Genomic DNA, 17,717 nt, shown 5'->3' on the forward strand with positions numbered 1-17,717 from the left:
TCCTAATCTAAACTGCTTGCTTTTGTTGATTCTACGCTTACTCCAGAAAAGAGATGTAGACCAGTGTTTCTAGAAATGTGGTCAGCGAACCTCTGGGGTTTCCAGAGACCCTTTCAGGGGGTCTGCATAATAATACTAAGACATTATTTGTCTTTTTTCACTATGTTGGCATTTGCATTAACAGTTGAAAACAATGGAGAATAAAACTGTTGTGAATTAGCACGGATCACTGTAGCGGTTCTAAACTCCAGTAGTCATTGTATTATTCACTACCATATACTCAGGGAAAACAAAGAAAGTTTGCTTAAAGATGTTGATGAAGCAGAAAAACTACTTTTATTAAATCTCAACCCCTGAGCATATGTCTGTTTAATATTCTGAGTGATGAATAGAAGGAACGCATAAAGCACCTGCAAACCAAATTATGTTATGATGGTTGTCTGGAGAAAAACTAGTTGTGCAACTAATTGAGTTGTGAGCTAAAGCAGCCACTTTTTTAATGGAGCACCATCTTTACTTGTAAGACTGAGAAACAAACTATGATTCAGATTTGGGCATTTGGAAGCCATTTTCTTGAAAATGAACAAAGCCCGACAGTTTAAGGAAAACAACTGACAATATTTGTCGCTAATGATAAAAATTGAACTTTCTTGATAAAATTAAAATTTTGGGCAACTTGTACACTCCTTGATAAGCTTGATAGTTTTTCAATTCTTAAAAGCTTTGTGGATGAGATTGGTAGGAACAGTAATAGATAGGAATTTTTGATACTACATAATAAAATGTCAACATTTGGAAGATCTGTATAGCTCAGTGAAACAATATTTTCCAAATGACCAATACAAGATGTTACAAAGTCATTCATGGGTAAAAGATCCATTCAAAGTACAACAAAGACCAATGGATTTCCATAAAACAGAGTATGCAATGCTCACTGATGTGTTTTAGATTCACACAGCAACTAATCTTTAAGAAACTATTACCTCTTGTTGAATGTTGGTATAGCATCAAAGAAGAATATATATAATATCTGAAAAACCTTTTAAAACACTCCTTGATACAAATGCATATCTGTGTGAAGCCAAATTTTCTTCATAAATGTCAATAAAGACAATATATCACAAGATGCATGTAGGAATTCAGCTGTCTTTTATTAAGCCAAACATTAAAGAGACTTTTTAAAAATGTCACACATCTCACTATGTGTTTTTTTTTTTTGGAAAATATACGTATTTCTCATAAAAATATGTTATTTATGTCATCATATAATGGGTTTATTATTGTTATTTTAAAATAAATATTTAAAAATTTCTCAGGTTTAATTCTTTTTATGGAAAATATCAGTAGATGTAACCCATATAAACAAAAATCCTTTAGTGACCTTAATAATGTTTAAGCATTTGAAAAGGGGTCCTGAGACCAAAAGGTTTGAGAAGCACTGAAGGTAAACTAATTGGGAGAGATGTCATCTGGCCATAATTCTCTCCATATTTCCTAAGGGAAAGGGAATAAGGAGGGAAGAGAAAGGAAAGGGGATATACTGAATAGTAGGTATCCCACTGGCTGTTTTCATACACATTAATTTACCTCATTCATTCCATACAACAGCCTAATAGCTATGATTATCCCTATTTTACAGATGAAGAAACTGAAACTCAGAGAGGAGAGGTGACTTGCCTAAAGTCACAGCTTGTAAGCAAGAGACTTAAGGTTACAGCATGCACCTTTTTGATTCTAAAGTTCTTATTCTTTCCACTACCTTATATTTATGGCAGAATCCCCCCACTAAAATTCGTCAGTGGCCAATCAAAACCCCTAAATGCAGAGCCTTGGTCTTTTCTGTAATTTCTGTTATAAATCTAAATATCTAATTATTTTACTTATTTCTAATTTTTCATTTTGACTTGTTTTTAACCACATCCAAAGAATGCTTGGTAGACTTAAAAATGGCTGTTAGTTGAATTTAGAGAACAATGCATTAATTTTCTGAGTGTTAGTGTTGTTTAGACATAATATACGTAGTCTCACAGTTCTTTCAACCTCATGGTAGTCAATATCAAAGAGTAGATTTATATAGTGAAGGGTCTGTCTCTTTTGCTTTGTAGGTTCATGTTAGCAAGCATTTATTCAAATATGCATTCATCAAATATTTATTAAAAAATCTACTGTGTTTACTAGGCTTTGGTAACATGAAACATGAAAATACAAAGATTAATTTCTGATGATTTGAAATAGAATTATGGCCCTTTCAGAGCTTTACAATTTTATGGAAACCTTCTCTGTAATTAGGTTTGATCACAGCTTCTCTTTTAAATGAAAACCTTAAAATGAAGAAACTAACGTATGCTTTAGTGAACATTTAATGAATATTTTAATATTGCTGTATTGAGTTCTTAGAAAATGCAAGTAGTAATAACAATGATCTGCTGCAGGAAGGATGCATTCCAGCTTGCTTTCTACCATGTTAAAGGCACACTGGATGTTTGGAGGAAAGATGAAAATTCATTTCAGGGGGAAATACACTAGGAAGTCTGAATTTAGCCGCAGATGTAAGCCACATTTTCCAGTTGAACTACATCAATTAGCAAAGCTGATGTTTTGATCTCCTTCTGTCTGATTCCTATGCTGTAGTGTTCACTGGGTACCAAACCCAGGAGGGTAAGACAGGGGTATTATTTTTGGTACAAGGTACCAAGAGTTGCAAGGGAATTTTGAAATCGGATTCTTTCTCAATTGATTCTGAACTTGAGAGAAGACAGGATGTTATTTATTGGCCCATAAGTCCCAAGACTATGTGTCGGATACTATGTTCACTTTATATATATTATTATCATTCCATTTTTCAGACAAAAACCTGAGGCATAAGGAAGTTAACTTGTTTGAGGTGACGCTATATTAAGTGGAAGAGCTGAGATTCAAGCTCAGGTCTATCTGACTTTGCACTTCTAATCTCATCTCCACACTATCTCTCTGCAAAGGATATGATTCTAAATGTTATTCAGACACTAAAAATAGGAAATAAAAAGAGTTATTATCACAATCTGCCTTCAATGACTACAGGTTTTAAGTTTATTTGGAAAAATGTAGATGTCTTAGAATATAGAAAATGTTTAAAATAATACATCCTTATATTGATTATTCAGTTACTAGCTAAGTCTATTCATTTTTCTTTCTAGTTATATTTTAAAAGATTTTGGGCTAAGGAAAAAAAAGGAAGAAAGAAAAAATGTAGTGTGATTGGTGTCTTCAGTTTCTGAGGAAAGCAAAATTCAATATGAACAGCAGCAGCCCCTGGTGGTCTAAGGGGAAAAACATAGTGTATCTGTAATTATGGGGGTTGAAATATGTTTTTTAAAAGAATATATGTACATATTTAGCCATTTGACTCAGTTCTCAACCCAACACATTAAAAAACAGATGCTTTAAAAAATGATCTGTTGGCAAGATGCTTGTTAAAATTTTATCAGTTGAAATATTAAAATTCATTTTGAATTAATTAACACATTATATAAAAATAAAATGTTTTTGTTTCATCATTTTACGAAGTACTATACCAGTGGTGATTAACACTGGGAATTTTGTCTGTCTTGATGTGTGTTGCTCAAAAAGAAACTAAATTTATAGGATTACCACTAAATTGATGACATTTTCTGTCTTCACTCTTGAATTCAGTTGGCAGATGTTTTCGAGAACAAAAAGTTCCATCTTATTACAGAACATATTAAGCAGGTTTTCCTGCCAGGCATGTCTGACATGATGTTTATTGCCTAGACCAAATCAATCCCCTTAATAAGCCATAATATATGCCAGAAAGTACATTATTTCATAGTTAAGGAAAGTTGCCACATGAAAGACTAAGTATTTTGATCTCTCAAGCTCTGCTCCTAATGCATCAGAAATGTGCTACATAATCCAATAGTTAGTCACATCTATTTATACTCATTTAGTAAGTAAAATAAAACTATACTTTGCTAATCTTAAAGTTTTAGGCCTGGATTCTACTTTATTTCTGCTGGTGTATACTAGATATTTGCAAAAATTTCACAGGAGATTTTGGCTATTTACTGGATGCCAGAGAAAGAAAAGTCAAATACTTGAATATTCTAGGAAAATAAAATGGTTTCAGAGATTAAACAATCGTTGATTGAAATATAAATGAGTTGAATTTGGTTGCTAAATCACTAGATAGAAATGACTTCCAGTGGCATTTGCACGGAAAATAAGAGGTACAGAGGAGAAGAAAGGATATTTATTGGCCTTCAGCAATATTTTGGACATAGTCCAAGTCAGAGCATCAAAAACAGATTTTTTTTAAAAGAAAGCTTCAGTTTATCAGAGCTGGCTGTTTCTGAACAATTGCAAAAATTCACATGAATGCTGAAAAAAATCAGTCAGAAAACTAGACACCAAATATCTTGTGTGTTAAGGAATAAGTTTTTTGATGGATGTCAACAAGCAATCAATCCATAAATATTTGAGTATCTTCAATGTGTAATGCCAGGCTCTGCCAAGATTCCTATTCTCTAAATGTCTCCTCCACATTTGGATTTTTCCTTCTGTGGCCATGTGATCTCCCTTCCCCCTCCACTTCTAGTAGTTTTATTTTTTTTTAACATTCTGAGTCTAATCCCTCTACTTTACTTCCTATCACTACAGCCCACAACTAAGTTTCTTAGGGAAGATATATTCAAGCAATTCTAACACAATATTACATAGATCAGCATCAAATCACTTTTGCCTATATTCCACCTACATACTATAAAGTTCTTTTACTGATCTTCTTCCTTAGTCTAAATATTTGTCCTCTTATGCTACAGTTTGATACCAGAATAACCCTCATTCCTATGCTGCAGGTCACATTACCTAGGTATCTCTAGACTAAGGCCTAGTCTTTTTGCTTTGGTCTCCTTCCAGGGGATTGGATCTTAGTGAGTAGATTCAGCATCAGTTCCTGACTTTCTCGCAAGATGCACTGTACTACTGTAAAAACTGGCTCCTATCTGCTTATTCATAAGGATTGATATGCAATTCCAAAATCTATAAAGCATGCTCAAAGGATTGTAGGGCTACAGTGGAAAGGCGTGAAAGATAAATTGATAATAATATTATGAGACAAAAGAGATAGCTCAAGATAGAACATGATAAATTCCATACAAGTTAACTAATCATAACAACTCCCAACAGTCTTAGTAAGGAGAGGTCACTGATTATGATGGGTGTGGATGAGTGGGATTTCAGCTGGGCACTACAACATGGATAGAATCTGGATTAAGGGAAAGAACAGAAAAGCAAAGTCACAGATTTCATAAAGCACAAAGTGTATACAGGGTACAGCAAGTACAACAGCCTGGCTGTACTCTTATGAGCAAGTGTGTAAAACAGAAATAGCAATAGGTTTGCATAAATATTTCCATTTTCATCCATAATTTTAGCATCATGATGATATAGCTAAAAAAAGAAAACAGGGTATCTCACTTTTATATATTCAGATGAAAATGTATAGGTCAATCAAGGTATCAAATAAATCATGACAAACCGATTTTTTATCATTAATTTTCAGAATGTCTTCTCAGTTACTGGATTGGGTAGGGGAGCCACAATGTAATTTTTCTTCATTTTGGTTTCTTTGAATGTTTCCTCACAGAAGATCAAGTAGTACACTTTAATAATGCAAGACATATTAGAAAAAGCAGTAGTAGTTTGGGATTTTAATCCTGGCTCTACCATCTTATTTATCAAATAAAAAATTATTATGAAGGCTCTGTTCTACAAATATTTATTATTATGGTTCTGTTCTAGGCTCTGGGTTACAGCAATGAAAAAAACAGACTAAGTCCCTGCCCCATGGACCTTACGTTAAGAGCTATGTGACCTCAGTTACTAAGTATTGACTTTTAGTCTCCTCATCTGTAAAATGGGATCAATATTATTGATCATATTAAATTTTTTAACACATTTTTGACTGGAGATGTATTGCGGCCACAGGCATTAGTTTCTGCAAAAATCCCCTGGTCAATGTGTTAACATTATTATTTATATATTATAAACATACTATAAATAAATTGTTTACTGACATTTACTAGTGTCCTTTAAATGATAACTGGTCAAAAATCTATATAATCATCAAACGTAGTTTACTGTATCATATCATGCTTTTATTATAATTGGTTTAATTTTAATATTTCAGATACATATTTTATTTTCAACCAGTTAGAACAATGTGGTAAAGAGGAAAGAGAGCAAGAATCTACAGTAATCAGAAGCACTGGTTTTAACACTTAGTTCCATCATTTAGTAGCTATGTGATCCTAGACAAAAATGTACCATCTATGCATCAGTTTCTTTAACTATAAAATAAGGGTGAAATTATTTGATTTACCTAGCTCATGGGGTTGTTCCAAAGAACAGATGATTGATTTCAAAATGTAAATGGTTAAGAAGTATATAAATAAATGTTAATTCATCCTCATCACATACATGCTCTGTGTCTGAAAATTACAAATACATATTTGGAGATATGTAGAGGAAAGGAGAGTACTAGAAGTCACTTCTTGAGTGGATCAAAATTACCTAAGGATTAAGGCACCTGACACAAAATGAACCATTATTCTCTTTCCCACTACAGGATCATGCCTTACTATCTAGAAGTATGTTTGAAGAGTGTCAGCTTAGCTCTGCTATTTTGCACAATTCTGGAAGATTTTAAGAGAAAGGGTGTTTACTAAGAAAAATAACATTCATAACTAAGACTATCAGGTATAAAGCTGTGTTATCTACATGAGTCTATTTTTGTCTCTTAGTGCTTTCAATAAAAACCTAGACGAATGAAATGGGACAAGAGAAAAAGAGGCAAAAAGACATGATAAGAAGTAAAAATAGCAGGAGTGTAGAAGAGATAAAACAAAGAAAAAAAGACAAAGGGAAAGGTAGATCTTAATGAAGCAACATAAAAAGATTTTTTTCCCTTGGTATAAGAAAAAAATAGATGCAGAAATAAACAAAACAGACGTGAAAAAAGAATAAAGAAAATGCACACATACAAGAGAACAAAAGAGAAAAATTAAAGCAATAGTGACATGATAAAGAGAAAATAGAAAAGAAATAAAACTTAAAAGACAGATGTCAGAAATAGATGCTTAATCTGTACATACATATCATAGGCAAATAAAAGAAACTGTTCAAGAAGTAAAAAACTTAATACGCAAAATCACTTTTTGTTTGCATTTCACATAGGAAACTGAATATTGCGAATGATTTGTATATTTCAAAAAAACTTACACAATTCATTTTTGGAATCCAGATATCAGGGGGAATTTTTTTTTTTAATTCTATCTTAAGATGGTGGTTGACAGACTGGATCATATTAATTAGGAAGCTCAGGACAACCAATAGAGAAGAAGGTGACATCAGGACCCTGATGCAGTCATGGCGAAGAAAGGCAGTAATATAACTACATGAGCAAGCTACTTATGAATTCCAAATCTAATCATTGTTTTTGTTTTTCAAACAATATATTAAATAGTGAGACGCTTTTCAGAAATTTAAATATTGTAATCTGCCTAACTTTTGCGTGACTCATTGTACGACATGCTTTAGGTAGTCTTGATCTGGACATATTTTTGGGGGTCCTGAGAATTTATATGCTGCTTAACTGTCCTAACTTACTCAACAGACTGACCTATAATCAAATGTCTTGAATGTCTGGAGTACAATTCCCAAAAGTATAGCAATTATGCCATGAACTAGAAGTAAAATAAAGAAAATAACTTAGAAAGCTACATATTTTGCCTCAAAGGTGGTATGAAATATTTTATTAATGAGTTTTAAAGTAAATGTAAAAATACCTCAAGTTGAATAATCTGAAACTTTATTACTATCTCACAGTATAATTTATAAAATGTTAAATTGTCTATATTTAAATGTTCTGAATTGCTCACTTTTGAAGAACATATCAATTTACTATTTTACTTACCCAATAGCATTTTGGACATACTGTACTATTAAATTATATTTCTAGCACCCATAATAAGGGCTTTGAAAATTGCATGAATCTGTCACATATATATAATGCACAGTGGTATATCAAGCAGAATGTGTCAAAGGGCAAATAAAATTGTTTGTGCCCCCTATAGAATTAGAACTCCTTGGGCAGCACTGCTATAACGATCCCATGCTGCTAGCATTACAAAGTGCAAAGGTTCACTGGATAAGAAAAGAGCAAAGGACAGAGTTCCCTCATTACACTATTCCTAAACTATTCTAGCTTAAATATTTATTAAGATATTAATTACTCTTCCTCCCTCCATCAGCCTTCAGAAGTTAAGCTGAGAAACTGTGGATGGATGGTTGCTCATAGGAAAACAATGCATTAAAACTATAACCACCCAAGACAAAGACTGATGTTTGTACAGTACATTATTAATTGATTTTGAGACTTAAATAAAATATCACACTGAAATAAGAATGTGTTTTGTTACTTTGAATAAAAACCAGAAAACATTTCAAATGACACCCTTGGGAAATAAATCTTTAAAAATTTAAAAATTAACACTTTAAAAAAAATAAACAAAGTAATTTAAGAAAATAAATTATAAATAAAGAAAAGGAATGTAAAATTGCTTAGAACAGGTCGGAACACATGGAAGATTTTCAATAAATGTTAGTTGCTGTTGTGGTTTAAAAAAAAAAAGAAAAGGAAATAATGAAGGAAAGTAATGATCTTGCTTATTACTTACTCTGATATACAACTGCATCATTTCTTTTTCCCTTTGGGGGTTACGATACTTCTCGTAGAAATCACGTCGCTTCTTTGTTTCTTTAGAGACTTTATCTTTTCTTTCCCGTTTTTCTGCTGGTTCATCTGAACTATCAGAAGATGACTGTACATGTATCTTCGGCTTTTCTACTTCGATATAGTTTTCATTGGGATTCAGTACTATTACTCCATATCCTTCCTGTTTTGAAAGCAAAAAAGGCAGCATAATTTAATATTAGAAATCATTACAATTCATAAAAACGTTCTTAAAATCTCATAGTGATTTAATATAGTTACATATTCACTAAAATATTCCTTTATAATAGATTATAGTTTTAATTTCTCCAACAGAAAGTGATTTAAAATTATTTGCCTGTATTGTGTGTAGAAATAAGCATAGACTGTCTATAAGATCAAAAAGACATAATTGTAACACATTAAAATAATAAAGCTTAAATTAAAAAAGTACTAGATCTCCCAGAACCCCCAAAATGATTCAAATAAATTATCAAATAACAAGTATACTTTCAAACCACATTAATATTTATAATACATATTTTGAGAAAATAACCTCTTTGAAATTGAAGTTTACAATTCCAACCACATTTTGCTGGATTTCTGTTCCTTTACAGTTGCACTTCAATGAGTATTTTTTATTTGTTTGAACTTAAAAAAAGAATAAGCAATTAACAAGGAGTAAACAGCCTACAGATTTACATGTCTTTATTATCAGAAACACAGAATGTCTACCTGTGCATATTGGATTTTTTTCACCTCTCTTCTTTCAGGAAGGCACGCAAATCACAAAACAAAATAATGTCTTACTATAATGTATGGAACCAAGTTTTTAATCCTGAAATTTCTTTTATTTTTCAACTACCATAAAAATTTCTCTTTATTAAGAACTATTACCAGGAAACAAGTTCCAGAATTTAAAATACAGCTTATTGAGCTATTAAACTTTTTGTAAAGTTTTAAAAACATGTTTTCCTGTCTGACTTAATTCTAGCAAGGCAAACCTTTCTATGGTTATAATTAAGGAAACTTTTGGCATTTATATTGTAACTGATGGAATAATCTAACCATGAAAAAATAGAGAAGGATAAACAATTACCACTGACAAGCCACACAAATTTTTGAAGCTATTTATATCTTGTCTTTTCTATTCAATTCTGTACTGTGGGTGTCCCTATTTTGTCTGGTAAAATCTTGTAAGGTCATACTTAAAACATGTGTTATATTATGTTTAAAAAATAAGAGCTCTTAAAAATATAGCTTAAAAAATTCTCATCCTTACTAAAAAAAAAAAAAAAAAAAGTACATACTGTTCCCAAAACTGTAACTGTAGAATCTTCTACATCAAGTTTAAATTTAATTGTTTTTTGCCAAACCAAACATATGATAATTTAAAAAAAAACTGAGAGCAGTAATACAAGCCAATATTAGCATAGACTCAATTATCCTTATTTTTAAATATGCTACATTGCTACACATTGTTGGCTTTTTAATAGTTGATTCCACAAACTACATACAAACTTCGTTGGGATTGTTTCAGTTTCCTCCCTAATCAGTTGATATTATTGTCTAAAACCATGATATGGTTTGGAGATTTTCAAGATCACTGAAGTTCTGATTTTAGCGATAGGGCTGTTAATTAAGATATAGTTGTCTTACACATATGAAAACTATATAATAATATATACCAAACTGATTAACAAAATACCACATATTCCTCAATATGTGTTTAAATAAAACCTTTCATACCTTGTTCATGAAAGGCTTATAAAACACTTTACAAATTTTTTAATTTAAATGTTCATTAACAAAACACAAGACAAGATATTTTTTTTAAGTTTCTTAGCTGGTAAGTCAAAGTTTTACCAACAAAAGATATTTTATTTGGTTCTGCTTTATTCTAATCTGTATAGCTATTCAAAAGTCTTGTAATTCATTGTGATCACTGTCAGGTAGACATATTGTCACTCGGTGATTTTCTACAGTTGGACACACTTGACTAGTTATTAAAATCACATTTGAAGGAAGTTCCTACCCCTCTTCCTTGTGCCTCTTACAACTTTTCACGCCCTTCTCAAATTTCAGCTATAACTTCTCCTCCCACCAAAAGTAAGTTAAAGAACACTGTCGCACTCTGCTAAACAGGCTGAAATAGAGGCATTCAGTACACTGCCTCTGGTGTAAGGAACATAGTCAAAAAAGGTCACCATAGGCCAAAAAGAAAATTGCCTCCTTACTAGATTCTGTACTGTGAGTAAGCGGTCTCCTGTCATGTTTCTTCCCTGCCTTCTCTCAGTGAACTGAACTTTACACACACACACACACACACACAGCCTTTCATACTTACAAGAATTAGGGTTAGCAAGACCAAAACAGAATCTCAGAATTCTTAGAGATGAAAATAGTGATATATTACATTTTAATGATAATATGAAAAATTTCAAACTCAAGGTAACAAAGTGGGACTTTAATAAATTGATAGAACATGAACATCACCTTTGCACAATGAATAAACTCCAAATAAAGGTAAATTCTTTAGACAAAATTTATAGTCACCAAAAATGAGAAAACTATCACCCTAGTTTATAATTTAATCACTAGAAATCATATTTTCATAATGCCAGATTTATTTGAGCAGAAGTTTTTACTTCAATTTTTGCAAATCATAAGATTGAGAAATTATTGTGCCTACTTGATTTTAAATGAACTATGAAATTTGATATGTCCCATCTAAATAAGTATAAAAACCAGAAACACATAAATCATCAAAGTAGTAGTATTTGTCTAAGTTATCGATTATGTAACTGAAAATTACATGACTCATTTGTCCAATTTTATAAAGACACAATGTCAATTTTTCACCAAGGCATCAACAGATGAAAAATGATTCTATTTTTAAATCACGACTAAATAAATCAATTAAAGAATTTTTATCATATAAATTTCAACAATGAATGCTTCTCTTTAAACATTTGATTTATTCAGAAAATATTTTATCATTTAGATATTTCATCTGCAAATTTAATTAATGAAATAACAATCAAAAAATATTCAGGAACATTTTCTGTGGAAATGAGAGCTAATTTTAATAAATGTCTCTCTTGCAAATTCAATTACCATTCTGTAAAAAACTTACATTTTTCAAATAAAATTTTCCTGATAATTAATGTAATATTCACAGAGACCATTCATAACCATTTTATGAGGAGGAGAAAGCTGGAGCAACAAAATAAAGTTAACTATCCCACCTAAAGATATGTAGTAAAACTTCATCTTTTCCTCTTTTTCTCCGCCACATGTAAACATTGTCCAAAAAATCCTTTTACATAATAAAGCTACAAAGAGTTTTGCCATGTTAACATTAATATATGTAAACTAAGGAGTCAAAGTAAATAGTCAGAGTAAACAAAGCAGACCACAAACCAGCAGTTAAATTTAACTGTTTTAAATAGAATGATATCAATTTATACCTTAAAAAAAGAGAACAAACACCATTTTAAAAATCAATTCTTTCTACCCCAAGTAACTCAATCAGTACACACAGAAATAAGTAAGAAGAGATCCTGGTTTAACCTTTAACAAATGTACCCATGAAGTTTTACAGAACTACTCTATAAAACCAGGCGTCGAATATAATATCATAAAAGAACTGTGCACTGCCACTCCAAAGGAGATCTCCATAATTAATGCTTAGAACATTAAACATTTTATATTGAAGTATTTTTAATTTAATTATTCCTTAAGCATGCTAAATTTCTCCTAAGATGAAAAGTTAGGTCATTTCAAATGTACATGGAAAGTTCTGTTATCTTTACCAAGATAAAGTGATCAAACTGATTATCTAACATTCTACAACTAAATAAATAAAACTTCTGGCATCTTTTGTAATGATTCACCCAAATCAATTCCAATATCCAACATTTCAAGAGACAAAGCATACATAAAGTTGTTAATTAACTCTTATGTTTGATCGCACAGTCTAATAGAAGATCAAGGTGATCAAGAGGACAGATATTGGTAAGAGTAAGTTTTATCTCTTTAATTTACCTAATCCTATTTTCTACCCTTTTGTAGCTATAGCTATAGTTTCATTATTAAACCTGTGTTTATAAGGTATAAGCCATGGGATCTTAATCAAATAATTTAATAAAATCCAAAATTTTATTGCTTGATGTAGCATTTTATTCATCACAGTGCTTGCTGTGATTTAAACAGAATACACAGTCCTCTGGGCCTCCTTTACTTTGAAGTCTATAGATGCACTTACTAATAAATAATAGTTCATTTATCATTCAATCAACAAATGATGGCTTAGGTCAGAGGTCTAGAACAGACAGGTGATGCCAAACACAAAGAACCAAAGAGGAAATCTTGCTTAAGAAATTAAATCAGTACAGAAATGTACTTATGGAGAAGATTCTACAAATAGATAAAATTTTAAAATGCCTGGCCAGAAACAGAATATACTTTTGACCCCAATGAAACCTTGCCAAAACTGAAGATTTATCTAAGTTAATTTGCCTATTAATTACCAATTATAAGGAAATCGGAAAATAGGAGCAAATTCTACATCTTTTCAAATCTCTTGTGGTTGGCTACATAAAAAATCAGCTGAAAGTACTCAGCTCTACATATTAACCTGCCAATACTGCAAAGCCACATGTGACCAAAGAGGTCAGGGGCCAGAGTAGAATCCTTTGACCTACGGAACTATCTGTTTTGGTCTTCAGGCAAGGCTCCGTAAGAGATCATTTTACACAGATTTATCAATCATATTTTTCACGTTCAGCATTCTATCTGCTTGGTTTGAAAGAAGATAGGTGCTCATCCTCAAGGGAAATGAAACCCAAAGTGTCTTATCTATAAACTACATCAACCCATGGTTAAAATGGACAAACCACTGTCCATTCATCTTTCCTGAAAGATGTATGTTGTGTTTCTTCTCATCTTTTTCTCAAGAAGGGTATGTATATGTCACTGTTGCAACATCCTAGGTACAACAGTGAGATGAGGTCATGACAACCAATCAGAAGTCACTAGTGAAGCGTTAAAGTAAACATAGCTGTTGGAGCTGCAGCTCTGCTTGAAAAATGCCCCCTCCATTATTTCAGCAATTTTCTCAAGACGTGACCTGGGACTGAAACGCCTGAAATGTCACTTGACTCTGTTTTGTGCTTCTTCCCAATTGCATTTAGATAACAGCACCCTGCTAATATTTTGTAAAATGTTTGTCATGACCATGCTTTGACTTGTAGCTCCCTAAATTCTAATGTTGTGTTCCATGGTATAAAAATACCATAATGTGAACCAACATAGATTATCCCAGTAAGTTTCCAACTTCAAATAGCTCATCAAGTTAGTCAGTAAAAGAAAACATGCCACAAAAAGTTTTCGGAGGACCACCTGTTGTCTATTATTTTTACATAGCACTTACTCATAAATCATAACACAGGGTAATTAATCAAGCTGTCAAAGAGAAGGTCAAAGGTTATATGGTAGAGTCAGAAGGTCATGCATGGGCTGATAGAGGTCAGGGTCACACTGCATTCCTCATTATCAAGTTGGGATGAGAGACGGCCCAAGCAAACAAAAGTGAAAGCAGATGGAGAAGAGAGTGGATAAAAAAAAAAAAAGAAAAGAAAATTTCACAAACAAAAAGAAAAGTGAAAGAAGACTGTCAGCTGCTTTCAAGTAGAGAATAGAAGAGAAAAGAAATACACTGAAATGTGCTCAAAGAAGCTCAAGAACATAAAGAAACTACAGTTTTATTAATTAAATAAGTTGAATATAACTTTTCTTGGTCATTGTATTAGTGCATACTAAGCAATATTAGAAAATATATGTTTGTCATCTCTATACCTTCCCTAGCTAGTGTACCAGGATAAATTAAGGTAAATGCAAAGAGTTCCAAGGATAAAGTACAATTACAAAAAAAACTTATTATAAGAGGGTTTTTTCCCCTTTAATATCGTTTCAGCATTGTAACACAGATGCAAATAGTTTTAAGCCATAGGATAGCTAATTTTTGAGTATGCTACAAAGATATCCACAAACACAAATGCATCATAAAAGTCCTTTTGAATAACAAAACAGTTATAAAATATTCTATTATTACGCTGGCCTGAATTAGATGCAGAATACTGTGCAAAATTAGCTGTCACCCTTTGCTCAAAATCTTTGTTAATCTCATTTTGAATGTTTGCAGCTTTATCAACACATGCATCAATGTCAGCTCCTTGGTTACTGAACCGCTGTAGTTGGAAGAAGATATAATTAAAATGTTTTGGCACAGAAAAGGTGAAATTGTATCTTCCCTTGTTCCCTTAGGAGTCTGTAAAACATGAAGGATATATTGACAAACACACACCCTTGTCTCCGGTTCTGACATCAGGTCAACCAAGTGCTATTTATTTTAAAACATTCACTTTGCACTTACTCACATTATCACCTGCTCTGTTTCTAACTTTTCCTAGGCTTTAGAAAGTTATGTTGCTTAAATATCACAAATTTCTCTTCAAATCATCAATATCTTATTTATCAAAGCATTCCGTAAATGTACAATAGCATTATAAAAAAATTTACCATTCATTATAAATGGCAGAAATATGATTTAATACTACAGCATTATGAAATATTTTATATTCTTTGCTTTTCATTCTCATAAAAAGACACAAACATACACCCACACATTTATACATTAAACTAAAAGAAGTAACAAGTTACAACTGTTGCCCAGTCAGTGACAGATCAAAATGCCTAAGTGGATACAGGGAACTCTATGGACACACCTCCTTTATTACATGTTCCCAAGCCGACTTGAATGGACAAATTTATCTTACGAAATGTACTGTTCTGCATGCTAGCGATGCCTTTATGGTTTAAAGTCTTAAATGTTCTCCTAACTTATTAGCATTATAAAATTGTGTAAATATTGTAGCTATAGATGGTAGGCACATGGTCTTTCAAAATATCACTCTTACCCAATCATATATAATACAAACATATTGTTTTTAAGTTACTCTTAAAACCTGCTTACGAACTGTGGTACATAAATCATTTTATCTTAAAATATGTCACCTTTCTCTTCTATTCCCTCAATTAAAATAGCATGTCTAAAATATTTTTGTTGTTTTTTCAAGAATATATCAGTGCTTTGCTTGTGTTTCCGAAGTCCACTTGCAAGCATGAGGACATAATGAAAGATCCCAAGTATTCACTGAGTCAATCATTCTTTAAACACTGATTTTATACAAGTATTTAATAAGCAGCTACTATCTACCAAGCACTATGCTAGGTACAGTGCTATACTTATGGTCACCTTTTATTTTAAGATATTTCCACTCAGTAGAAAATTCCAAATCATAATTAAGTACAAATTCCTAAAATGTCTACATGAAGCCATGTTATTCTTCAACAGGAAGAGGAATATGAAAAGAAAAAAAAAAAGAAAAAAGCATTATAAAATATTTCTAAAACCAATCTAGCTAGACTTTCAAGGATGAGTAATCATAAATAGTAAGCTGTGTTTGTGGTTTGTGTTACGAGTATTATTTAAACTTACTCCATCACAAGGAAAGTGTACCTCTTAGGAATGTGTGTGTGTGTGTGTGTGTATGTGTGTTTGTGTGTACATGCACATTGTATATACATCCAGATATTTTAACAAGTAAAATCATTTCATAATCTAAGGGAAAATCTTTTAAACACATCTACCTCCTAACAAACAGGTGCAACTGAGTACAGCTATGAATTCCCCTTCCTACAGTGACCTATGTCAGAAGATCTTCTCATACTTCTTCTGCTAAATAATTTAATTACTTATGAGTTATGGTTTCTTTGTAACCTTTTAAATGACTAACTCATTAAAATGCAAAAATATGCAAAACATGATGTCACTGGGTCAAACAGCTGTGTTGGTAAAATTATGGCTGTGAATGTCCCCAAGAACATGAAAATATTAATAATTTATATTGCTCATTAGATGGCAAAAACTCTTTAAACAGATTTAGAGACAGATTAATTTTGTAATCACAAAATGCTACTCTACCTCATGGCAACAAATCTTTCTACCATCTGTGACCCTTTGGTATATATAAAACATATAAAAATTCATAATGGCTTAAAGTTTTTGCATTATAATATGCATATTCAGGAAAAAATGTCATAAGAACCTGAAATATGGAGGTAAAGGACTTTGTTTTGGAAAAAGACCCCACAACTACTTGCCAACATTAATCACAACTTAATTTTCCTTCAAAGAGACAGGACACAATAATAGCAAATAAGTTATAGTATGAGACAGTCAACAAGTCATACCCCTGCAAACCAACAGGATGCGATAACTGCCTTACTCTGCGTAAAAATAAATGTCACATTATGACTTCAAACCTTGGGGAGAAACTTCTCATAGAATGACAAGAAGTGATGAAATTATGTAAACAAAATACTATCATTTTCAAAGTTTCAAACGTCTCATGCCTGTGCTTCACAGTATCAGGATGGTGCTGAAAGCAGAGGGTAGGATAAAGATCTCCCCAACTATCAGTTGTTTTTAGACACAAAATGTTTTTAGTTTAAAAACATATGCCTTAATTGTCAAATCTGTGCTCTTTACTCAGGAAACTAGCTTCCTAACAATCATGTTTTTCTGTCTCTTAAGCAATTTAAGCATCAAATTCATTATTTACTACTGTAAATTATAGAAATGTGTTCATCTAGTATCAGCCAGCAGCAACAGAATTACTTTCATGTGCACTTAATGTTATTTACATTAATAATCTATCATGGGCAAAAATGAATGAATAGACAGTCCTGACATGTGGTCTTTTAAAAACACAATGATTAGGTAATCCTCATTTTAAAATTCCATTTTTTAATTCCTTCTTAAAAACGTCTGAAGTAGAAAAAAAGCAGTATGTCCATCTGAGTTCTAATGTGAAATAATATT

At 31.9% G+C, this 17,717-nt stretch overlaps 1 protein-coding gene across 6 annotated transcripts in view; it reads right to left on the bottom strand.

Annotated features, from left to right (window-relative positions):
- The window catches only part of ARB2A (ARB2 cotranscriptional regulator A), a 403,635-nt gene that overhangs the window by 224,371 nt on the left and 161,547 nt on the right, over positions 1–17,717 (bottom strand). For all 6 annotated transcript variants that reach the window (XM_061189446.1, XM_061189445.1, XM_061189443.1 and 3 more), the window contains one exon: positions 8,736–8,954. In XM_061189446.1, coding sequence (XP_061045429.1) covers positions 8,736–8,954 — 219 coding nt within the window. The remainder of the gene's footprint in view (positions 1–8,735; positions 8,955–17,717) is intronic.

This window comes from Eubalaena glacialis, chromosome 4 (genome assembly GCF_028564815.1).
Source record: "Eubalaena glacialis isolate mEubGla1 chromosome 4, mEubGla1.1.hap2.+ XY, whole genome shotgun sequence".
Classification (NCBI taxonomy): Eukaryota; Metazoa; Chordata; class Mammalia; order Artiodactyla; family Balaenidae; genus Eubalaena; species Eubalaena glacialis.